General features: G+C 35.0%; 1 protein-coding gene across 5 annotated transcripts in view; it reads left to right on the forward strand.

The window, feature by feature from the left end:
• The window catches only part of AK9 (adenylate kinase 9), a 61,572-nt gene that overhangs the window by 28,769 nt on the left and 20,769 nt on the right, over positions 1-12,034 (forward strand). For 4 of the 5 annotated variants that reach the window (XR_007777049.1, XM_030236010.2, XM_050971964.1 and 1 more), the window contains 4 exons: positions 6,374-6,580; positions 7,543-7,688; positions 8,612-8,824; positions 9,788-10,042. Coding sequence is in view for 4 of the 5 variants with exons in the window: in XM_030236010.2 (XP_030091870.2) it covers positions 6,374-6,580; positions 7,543-7,688; positions 8,612-8,824; positions 9,788-10,042 (821 nt within the window). In the remaining variant the exon portion in view is untranslated. The remainder of the gene's footprint in view (positions 1-6,373; positions 6,581-7,542; positions 7,689-8,611; positions 8,825-9,787; positions 10,043-12,034) is intronic. The other variant, XM_050971965.1, reaches the window with a different exon arrangement.

Below are 12,034 nucleotides of genomic sequence, written 5' to 3' on the forward strand. Positions count from 1 at the left end.
AAAATCAATTTATGTGGTAACTCTTGCTTGGAACGTCTCGCTGAAAAGTATAGCCTCATATATTTTTTTCATGTCCTTTGACACAATTATTCTGAGAGGTTTTTTCAGGAATTTCTTTATTTAAGCATTTTTGCAGAAGCTTTGCATGTGTGACTCTATTTATACTAGAAGACAGCTATATCAGTTCATGAGGCTATATTTCGGCTGTTGTAGAGGAGTTCTCAGCTTCAGGCAGATCTGTGGGTTCTCTCCAATCTTCCTGAAGTAATATTTGGCATATTCTTTTCCTGCCACATTTCTGCCAGAGATTACTTCCTTTCTATAGCAAACTCAACTGGAGCACACATGCTTATGCCTCAGTAGCTCAGGCTGGTGTGTTTGTAGAACCCCATTTTCACTGATGTCTCTTCTGCTGCTCTTGCTATTTGGGCAGAAGTTCTTGGCAAAAATAAATTGGCAGCTGGGCTCATAATTCTAGATGTCACCTCTCATGCTTGTGCTTTCACAGCTTTTAATATCATTATTAGTTATACACTCTTTAATATTGAATCTCAACTCTTTAATATTGATCTCCTTTCTCATTACAGATGGTGGAGGGTTGAATCAATACCCTTCTCCTGGGCTTTTATTCTGTTTTCATGCTTTTTATATTTTTACCATCATGTTAAATTCAGTAAGATATTTGAAACAACAACAGCAAAAAATAATGGAACCCGTTCATGTTAGTGCATTTCCTATTTAGTCTTTGAAGAGAAATACTTTCTGGAATCAATTATAATTACAACATTTACCAGGCAGACAATGTGTGCTCAGTCCTAAAGCCTCTAAATATATTTCTTTTGTTTTTCTTGACTGACTTGCATCCTGATTTGTGCTTTCCCCTACCTTTAACTGGAGGCTTTTCAGAGAGAGAGTTTGGACAAGGACAGTTTATTAAACTGGAGATGAGAGACTGCAAATTACTTGCAAACTTCAAAGCAAGCTCTAGTGATATTACCTTCACAGTTTGTTCAATGTTTGAGCAAAGCTGCATGATTTTCAAAGCCACTTTCTGCTGTCATTTATAAATCAGATGTGATAATTGCATTTTAATACCTGTAATCCCAGCATTTTAGGCAGAGAAATTTCAAAATTTGAAAACCAGAAAGTTTAAGAACAACTTCCTCAATTAAATCCCAAATACCTTCAGTTCTTAAATTTTTTAGCCTCTCATTCAGATAAATAAAGACTAAGGAATATTGGTGGAGAACAACTATGCAGTGTTTTGCAGAAGAAAAAAGAACAAAGCCTATGATTAGAGCTATCAGTCTTTCTGGAAGCTCTTGTCACTTTCTGAACATAAAAAGAGAAAGGACATCTTCTTAATTTACTTCACTTAATGTCTGTCCATCTGTCCTCCTTGACCCTATCCAGTACCAGTCTTGTAAATTAAATAGAACTATAAGCTAATGAAAATATATATGAAATCTTGTAACAGCTTTCTCTCAACACTTTGAAGGCAACTCATCTTTAGTGGAGATGGTTTGCTATAGTTTTTAAAAATATACATTTTAGCTTTTATCTGCTAGAAATTTTAGAATATTTTAAAGAACAAACCAGAAATAAATCAAATAGCAACCATTTTATTTTAATAGAAAGTTGTTAAATATACATATTTTTATGCATTAGAAAGAATCAACTTTGTTTGTAAACCAACGTTATCTTTCCAATTAAAAAAATCAGTACATACAATATAAGTTTGTCTATTGATCATATTTCACTGTAACATGCTGGAGATTATTTGGCAGTGTATATTTATAAGTAAGAAATGAAAAGCCTGTATAAACAAACTACAGTCTGTTTCAAAAAGGCAATTGAAAATACATTCTTAATGAAATACAGATGAGTTCCAAGAAATGAAATGTGTCACTGTTATGGTATATTTTGCCTTTCTGTTTATTTTGCTAGTTAAGCTCTAATGAAGAAGACATGCTGGCTTCTGGTGTGTCTGTGTCAGCTTTGGCAGTATTTCAATGAGGAGAAAAGAAGGACTTTTTCCTCTTTTTTTGTGTTGCATGTGGACCAAGGGAAGAAAAAGTCACAGATACTAAGATACTAAAGGCTCTCTTTCCCCAGCAATTCACTTAGAGAATGTGGGGGCAGGAAGCCTTCAAGGATTGTTTGTCTCTATGGTAACGATGCTCAGTAAAAGCACAGAACATGCAGAGCAAAAGAATATGAGAAATTGGCATATAGGCATTCCCTACAAAAGGCCAAGATTTAAGGCTGGGGAAGATTGTTTTCTATCACCACTGTGATGAGAAAATTAAATTAAGAATAGTACTGTTAGGTAGAAGGCCACCTCCTTAGAGAGAAAGTTGTTTGCATTTTTATAGAATTTATTTTCAAACCACTGCTGTCTTTTCAGGTATTTTTCTTGACTATGTTTTTAATTTTTCAAAAAATATCTTCTCACCGTGAATAACCTCGCCAAGCAGAGTTACTATAATTTATATCTAATGGCAAAGGTACAGCTGCCTTACTTGGTCCCTGGTGAGACAAACTAAATGTCAGGGAGACAACATTTTTGTCATAATAAGGTTCAAATACCTGAACCAAAACCAAATGAGGTTTGGGTTGTCTGATTTTTGGTCTGTCTGTTTTCACTGGGAATGTAAACCTTTTTTCTTTTGTTACTTCTCCCCTCTTTCCATGAGAGAGTTTCTCCAGTTCACTTAGACCTGGGTAATCTAATTAAGAGTTCCATAAGTGTGCAATAATAGCTGCTGGATATGTTTTCCTTAAGCAACAAAACCTTCTGGATACAGGTATTCTGTTGGAATTATGTGTCTAAAGTGGCAAAACAAAGCTGGAACACATGCTGGGGTCCATCCTTTGCTAATATATGGCCTGTCAGGAGAGGTAACATGAATTGTAAGTGCATCTGAGATAAAGCTCACGGGAACTACTCTATTAAGTGGATTCATTGCTGTGTTCAACATTGTGTCTCAGATGATGCCAAATATTCATTTCAATCTCTTGTTCTGCTTGTATATTTCCAAAGTGTCATGACCTGCTGAGAACTGAGAGGTTTTTAAAGGGCTGGACTATTAAGATGATCTGTTGAAAGCCAGATCCAGCCAGCTCTCATCCCATCTTCCATGTGTTACTGCTGTGGATAGGGCTGTGGTTCACAAGGCAGCACATGTGATTTCTCCAGTGTGACTGTTCCAGGGGTAACATGTGCAAGCAGCAGTTATTGTCACCCAGTTATTAATGTATCTTTTCCTTCTCTTCTTAAAATCTGTGTTCCTGAGGGAGTCATCATTACATACTGCATTAGAGCTGCCCAAATGTAAGCAGGTTTTACCTGGCTAAATCTCTGTCTCATTTGGAATATATCACTGCAGAATGCAATATAATTAATGGCACCATTTGCACAACATATTTTAATGTACATAAAAAGGTATATTTATGTTCCTATTTAGAATCATGGTAAGAGGCAAAAATGTCATTGCAGGGTATATAAAATGACATATATAGAATGAATGTCTAGTTTAGTAAAATGCAAATGTTTGTAAGCCTTTTCAAGGGAATACATTATTTCTAATTCAAGATCAAACTATTTGAAATTTGCAAGGTGTTTCTCCTTGCTGGTATGCCCTTTTGCACTTCGGTTTATGTTTAGACTAATAATCAAATAAGAGGAACGTTAGCTACTAAGATGTCAGTCTAATAGCTGTGTTGTTCAAAACTAAAAAAAAATGGGAGGGAGATGTATTAAGTAATGGTCATTATAAAAGATCACAAAAACACTTGTCCAAATGCTTATTTGCTAATAGTTTTGCAGTATACCTTGGCTGTGCAATGATATTGCTGGAGCAGGGGCTGACAGCCCCGAGGGCTGACAAGGGGCTGTGGGCAGGTGTGGGGAGCCCCAGGGGCTGGGCAGGGAGGGACAGCCAGGCCCAGGGGTGCCCTCAGGTCCCTGAGCCAGCACATGAATTGCTATAGAGAGCTCAACTTGCTTCAAACCTCAGTTAATCAAGGATATAGTTCAAGTAAATGGTGGTATTGATAGAATAAAAGTTTCAACGTCAAAAGTAGAAGAATGTAAGTATTTAGAAATGTAGCCTATTTCTAAGGAGTGACACATTGTGACACAGACCCCTTAAGAAGATGTAGACATTGCAGTGCCCAAAACTACCATACTACCTCTAAAGCGCCTGATTTCATGTAGGGACTAAAGGGTTGAAGAAATAGGCACAAGTAGCAAAATAGCAAGACACCAACCTTAGTGGGGCATGAAGAAATTTCAGAAGAAGGGGTGGGATGTAGTCCTTGTTCTGAGGGAACTTGCATATCCCAGCAATATTGGCACTTTGAGGTGATGCTTTAGTTGGTAGACTATTACACAAAAATTAGGCAGCATCTTTACTCTGACCATTAAGTTTCAAACTGTTTCCTGCCAAATCTTACTGGTACCTAATCACTGAACCACAGCTACATTATACACTTTTTGTCTTTTGGCTCTAATTTGGAAAATTAAATGTTTCATTTGCAAATTTCTTCAACAGTCCACAAGAGGAAATTGAGAGATACTTGGTTCTGGGAGGAAATATGTTTTCTTAATGAAGAAAATTGTAACAGGGCAATCTAACCCTTCATAAGCCAGAAAATTTGTTTGGATTTTTCAGATTGGGACAAACTCAAAATGAATGTTACAGTGCTGCAATTTGACAGAGTGAGCATTGGCCTGCTTAATGCCAGAGAGTGACCATAAAGCATCGGGGTTTTGATGTTTTGAGGTTATGTACTTTTGAGAAAGTAGTCAAAGCTTTTTACATACAAGGCATTACAAAAGACATTCATTTTAGTAATAACTCTGCTTTGTTCATTTAAGAAGTTACATAAGGAAGAGCAGTAGTAATGGTCCTTTTTATATAAAAAAATCAGTTGAAGTTCATTGGAATAGGCTGATAATGTTGTTACTTGTGTCAAAATCTGTTCATGCTCTTTCTAAAAACAAGACAGGAGCAACAAGAGAAGGGGAAAATTTTGGTGAAATAGAAAATCATTCCATTCACTGATAAAATTTTTTCTTGTATCTTCATTTCTGGCAAGAAAAAAACACAGCATATGCTGTAAGTCTCAGCAAACTTCGAGTAATATCAGATGATTGAACTCACTGCTCTCAACTGCTTTTCTGTCTGTTAGCTGACATCACTTATTAACAGAACACAAAAGAAAAATGACAAGAAAAAAAGACAGTCAGAGTTGAAAATGAGAATGGGAACAGCAGCAACAACAGCACATTGCTGCTGCCAGTGACAAAGTCTTTATGGTGTCGTATAGGCACTTGGTTATCATCTTCTAGCTGAGATAGGACTTAGTCTCAGGACTTTCAGGGTCTAACAATGTATGGATGGATAGTAATTGCAGCCTTATCTAGCTCCTAATTGGAACCTTTTTTAATGTCTCAATATCAAGTTTTTGATTCCAAATCTGTTGTCAATATCAAGTTTTAAATTCAACATCAACTGTCAATATCAAGTTCTTAATTCCATCTGTCTTCTTCAGCAAGAAATTGTGGTGGAAAGAACTAACCCCTTGTTTATTTGCTCACAGAGTATGACAACACATTTGGTGTGGTTTTGTCATGTTTACAATGTGTAGTACCTGTGATTTTCTTATTTATATTAATGCATCCTTTTAGTCTCTAGCTTCTGTCAACTTTCTGTGAGACAGTGTTCGGAAACATGCTTGGACTGATCTTAAACAACAGACACTACAAATTTCTGCATGTTCCTTAACAGATTAAAGTATTCTCTCTCTCTCTCTCTCTCTTAATTACTAAACAAGTGATTTTATGAAGATGTGGCTTCATTAAAGCCAGAATTCCCTGTGAGAGTTTCCCAGTTCTGGTATTTACAGAGGGAAGTAATGATAATATTTTTTTACTTTATTTTCATTTATTTGTTCATTCAAATTTTTCCCATAGTGGCATGAGGCATGACTATATGGAAAGTCTGTCAAAAGCTGATCATTGAATCATAATTTTTAGATTAATGTGTTCTGTATTGTATTTCTTTGCAGAAAGAGTCATATTTATTTTGAGTGCTGATTTAAATAACCATATGCAAATATAGTTCAGCAATTTGACCTCATTTATTTTCCTGGAGAAGCCTCAGTGTATAGAGTATCAACATAATTAAACAATGAAGTGTCTTTGTAACTACTAATATAATAATTCGTAATTATGGGGAGGAAGAAGCATTAAAAAGTATACCTTGATATTTCAGCAATATAAAAATAGTCCTAAAGAAGAATGATGGTTTTTAAATGTAAAGCATTTTAGAGGAGCATTGCCTATTTTACATTATTTGATTTTCAGAAATCATACAACCTGAGTTTGCAGAGGATGGTTTTCCAGATACAGAAGAAATGAAAACAATTAAAATGAAGATTGACCTTTTCATGAATGATTGGGAAAATGTGGAATCAGAAATCAGGATGTCATCTCAAGTTCAGGTGGTTGTTTTAGAGATTGCTGAGCAAACTCCAGAAAGTCTGCTTAATCAAACTGTGCAGGTTATGGAAAGTAAGTAATACTGTTTATGTGATTATTGTCACTTCAACTATCAAGAGGGATTTTGGGTAGCTCAAGCAACAAGCAGGTTAGGGAGTAGGTTATACTCAGTTTGATATTGCTAATATGAAGAAGGTCATACTGTGTTCTCTGAGTCAGCTGAAAGGCATAATAGCAGCCTTTCAGACATCTAAGAGTGGGCAAAATATATATATATTTGAAATATATTTATAATTTGGCTATGCAAATAGGTGCATAATAGCTTGCTAAACATTCTGAAAGCACGTTTCCACAGTTACTTGTTATATCTGTGTATGCCAGGATACTGGTTTGAGAAATGGACAGATAGTGAAGGTTCACTAATGTGTAATATTCATTGGGTTAGTGAGTCTTTCAGGGTGTGTAATAATCTAACCTAACCACCTGCATAGACTGGATTTCAAAACTGAATTTTACATTACGATAATTATTTTAAAATTAATATTTCTTTGGCAAATTACATTTCTTCATTTGCGTGGTTTTGCTAAATTTTGAGCACTGTATAAATAATACTTCATTTTTCCTAATATCACTACAAATCAAGTGTTTTATTAAATAAAACATCTATTGTTCTGGCTCTATAATAAACTGAAATTTGAGTGATGATTCTTCCCAACAAGTAATAGGAAAACTGTTGCAAACAGTAATGGTACTATCTGCATATGTTTGTATGATATTTTGCAATACAAGTTCCCATTGAAAATACCATTTACTTCAACCAAAAACAACCTGTAGAATTTCCATTTTTGGAGGAGGCAATATACTAATTTCCACATCTGGGGAGAACATTTTATTCTGTGAGTAGAAGAAATGCAAGATACAGTTGGCAATATTTTCTTCCATGTATGTGCTTACTTTCATGGACAAAGAGAATATATTCTGATATAGCCAAAGGATAATTTTTGAAACAGAAAAAAAAACCCTAACCTTTTCAGAACCTTTTAAATATTATGGCTGGGAATTATCTGATGAAGACTTTGCGGAGGAAGAACAAGATCTGGCTGCTGAAGCGGAAAATGAGGAAGAGGAAGAGGAAGTTGAAGAGGAAGAGGAAGAGGAAGAAGGGGAAGAAGAGGAAGAAGTAAGCATGCCAGGTTTTATCTATTTATGCTTTTATTATAACTCCTTTATTTTGTGTTTGAACATAAGCTCAGAGAAGACAGATTTTGCTTGATCCTGATTTTTTTTTTGATCCAGTTGAAGCCTTCGTACAGAATAAATATTAGTATGTGCTTTCACTACATTTCTGTGTTGTAGCTGATAGCAGTTTTACTACAGCAAGAAGCTCAAATACCCCCATGCTAATAGAGAGAATGACTGTACCTAGTTTTGCCAGATGGCAAGGAGGGATTTTATTAAAGAAACAAATGTGAACTTTGATTTCTGTCAGCTAACAATGATTCCATGAGCCATCATGTAAACATCAGAAGATGCCGAGTCCTGTTCCATTTCAGCTATTGATAATATTCACACACCCACTTTAATGAAATTAGAGGTCTAGCTTTGCCTTTCTATTTTCATCCTATATTGGAAGATTCCCATCGCCGAATTTAACAGTACAGGATATCCACAGACTGAGAGAGCAGTATTGAATATATTTTTTAGAAATTAACTTTACTGGATAAGTAATCTGACTTCATAACACCAGCTCTCACTGTATTTTGTGAAGAGGTCTACATTTAAACAATCAGTTTCAATGACGCAGTAGGAAAATATCTTATCATAGATACTTCTACCCTAATTTTGGTCCTCAGTGGCTAACTATGGTATTCATCATATTTTTAATTTAATTATTTTCGTGGTAATTCTCTTGGACAATTTGTTTTCTGACCCAGAATCAAAAAAGTGTTATTTTCATGGATTTATTTTCAGCATGCAAACTGTTTTGAGAATACCATCCTAACTCAATTGTCACTTAATATATTTGGCATCATTTAATCTGATCTACGTAATCTAAGTAAACTCCTGAATTCTAAGTGTTCTTTAAAATTTTCATATTTTCAGGATGAAGAAAAAATTAAGCAAAAGAAAAGGCATATGGGAGACACAAAACACTTTTGTCCAGTCAGCCTGAAAGAGGACTTTGTCCTCTACCCTGGACTCCAGGAAAACGGAGCTAAATATAAAGAAAAGATTTATTATTTTTCAACTTCCGACAACAGAGATAAATTTTTGAACAACCCTGAGGAGTATGTGGCTCACAATGAACCACTACAAGTGAGAATCTTAAAATTTAAAGCAGTTAATAGCAGATTAAAATAACTACTTTACATTCCCATTTAGATTTATTATAGCTGTTGTTACAATGGTTTTCTGGGGTCCCAGGAGGAGGGAAGAGACGAGACAGTTGACTCCATGCATCAGAAGGCTTGATTTATTATGATATGATATATAAGATATAAAAACTATACTAAAAGAATAAAGCTAGAGATTTCACTACCAAGGCTATCCTAAGAATAGAAAAGAATGTGTAAACTGAAGTCTTCTCAGCCCGAGACGGGCCGAACAGGTGAATTGTGATAGGCTCTTAATTGCAAACAGTCTGACGGGGCCAATCACAGATTTCTCCCCGTTGCATTCCACAGCAGCAGATAAGAATTGTTTACATTTGTTCCGAGTCCTCTCAGCTCTCAGGAGAGGAAAATTCCTAAGTAAAGGATTTTTCATAAACTATGTCAGTGACAAGCTGTTTTTTTTTCTAAGTAACAATATATTAGGCAAGTCCTTGAAGCAAATAAAACCCATGGCTTCCCTAGTGATTTTTAATATAAGTTTGCATTATCCCATTGAATTAATGATACAAATACAGCAGAAAAGAGAGGAAGATTATAAAGGCTTGCAATAATATTAAAATGTGTTTAAAAATGACACATATTGGGGGTTTTGTGGGTTTTTTGTAACTTGAAAAAGGGAAAAAGAACTGAAGATTTACAAGACTTGTCTAATGAAATTTCATTTCTACCTGCTGATAGTAGGGTAGTAAATTTGTTTGGTGTTTCCAGAGAGCAGGTAGTTTAGTTAGAACAGCAACAAAAAAATCTGGGAACACTAAAATACAAAAGTATGTAACTGTTTTTGATGGATTCTTTCATAATGATATTTTTGAAGTGAAAAACAGTAGGGGGTGGGTGCAGTGTAAACTCCAAGATGTTACAGAATATTCTGGTTTTTTTCCTATAGGCTCCTCCTTTACGGGTATGTTTACTTGGGATTCACGGAGCTGGTAAAACTACTTGTGCACGAGAGATAACAGATAAATTAGGCATTTTCCATATTCAATTCGAAGAATATCTACAGGAATTGATTTTACCCAAAACTAAAAGGAAAGTTGGGCCCTCTTATGATGAAGATCATGAAGATGACAATAAAATACCAGAGGAACTGGAAGTCCTCTCTCAGACCATAACTAAAACTGAAACAGAAAAAACCGAACAGGTAATAATAATATTTTATACATCCATGCACAAAATAACCATTTTCTGGCCAGAATAGGAATTTCCTATAAAATTGTAAAAATTGTAAAATTATGTTAAATTAAATACTTGATGCAATTTGGAAATAATATTTCATTACAATGTTTTAAATATCACAAGCATTCCTCAAAACATTTTCAAGAGTTATACACAGGTTTTTTCTAAATATTAGAGATAGATGCTAAATGCCTAATGGAAGACCAACTGAGGGGGAAAAAAAGGTCAAGGTCAGAATAATAATGGGAAGACATGGTTTCCTTTAAGTGTTTAGTGCATGTGTTCCAACTGCACAGGACTTAAAAAATGTTCCCTAGCTGTGCTCTTTGCATTCTCTTGGAGCAAAAGAATAGAATGCCTCTACCAACCCTTTGATCTGATCATCCTTCATAAAAAAAATCAGAAATATTCATCGTTAGTAACAGGGTAAGCTAGTGTTTTTTTAATGCAATAGGTTTCTTAACTTGGATTGTAGTGTTTCATTGCCTATTGGCAGCAGTTTCAAACCAGAAAAGTAAAGCACCTCTTGGGTAGCATAAAATATGCCTTGTAGCTTAACTAAAAAACTGTTTCTAATAGCTCATGATAGTTCATGATACTGGTAGAATAATAATAATAATAATAATAATAATAATAATAATAATAATAATAATAATAATAATAATAATAATAATAATAATAATAATAATAATAATAAATGAATTATCATTTTCAGAAAATGAGTGCTTTTTCTTTATCAGATTGACTACTGGCTTAAAATCCCTATAAATGCTCATTCTAAACCCTGTCTCTTACAGGATACAATTTCTCTGAAGAAGGAACTTTTACATAACTGTTCATTGGGGAGAGGTTTTTTTTTTTTATTAGGCAGTGATCTGTTGGGAGAAAAAAAATCCACAAAGTTTTAAGGCAAATGAATTCTTTAGATAGCTATGGATATGATAAAAGCCATTCATTATGTGGTACAGGTACACAGGTACACAGCATCTGAATATTTCAAAAATGTGTAGTAAAAAACTGAAAATCTATCTCTCAACCAACAGAAATAAGGATTTATCCAACACTCAAAGATTCAGGAAGAAATGTGTTTCTGCAACACATTTTAAGAGCCTTTTTTTAGTGTGTGCTCCTGATATCTGTCAAGTTCCCTCAAGTTACTACTCATCAAAGATCTTCAAACACTTCCCACTGCAGGATTTAAGGAAGGAGGCAGGAGAGGCAGCAGGCTACCGAGGAGGAGGCATACAGAAACAACACTCAGGCACAGTATTAGGAAGATAAGCACCCAATGGAAGTGGAAAATAATGAGGGCTCTGAATTTAATTTTATTTCTGCTCTTTTACAGCAGTAAAAAAAAATCTAGAAAATATGAGTCTGACACTGAAACATGGTCTTTGCAAGTAGACTTTAATCTGTTGCCTAGAGGGTTCTTTGTCTAACAGGAAAGCCTGGGTAAAAAATGGTACTACTCAAAAACAGAATAGGATCAAATTTGGGATCATTTATGTAAACTGGACATATACAAGTCAATGGGGTGCACTTGCAGGTGCTGAAAGAGCTGCCAAAGGTACATTAAAGGCCCCTCCACTATCTTGAGAAGTGGAGCAGTTCCCTGATAACTTGGAAGGTAGTGTTCTGATGAAATAATACAAGAGCAGGTAATATTGAAAGCAATTGCTTCAGCACAGATAGAGTACAGATCAAAATCATGGATGTCAGAACAAAAATCCAGGTTTTCATCAAAATCAAAGAGGGGGTTCTTTTGAAAAGTCAGTTTACAACTTGGTCATCACAGCCAAAAATATGGCAAGTTCCTGGCACTGATGGTTATGGCTGGCTCTCACTCAGTTTTATTTTTTTGGCATAAATACATGTCTTACACCAGGGCATTTCTGTTGTTATTTTTTCCTTGTCATCTTTATATCTCCTGGGAAGCAATCTTTGAATTAGTATTTTT

Source organism: Serinus canaria, chromosome 3, assembly GCF_022539315.1.
Source record: "Serinus canaria isolate serCan28SL12 chromosome 3, serCan2020, whole genome shotgun sequence".
Lineage (NCBI taxonomy): Eukaryota > Metazoa > Chordata > Aves > Passeriformes > Fringillidae > Serinus > Serinus canaria.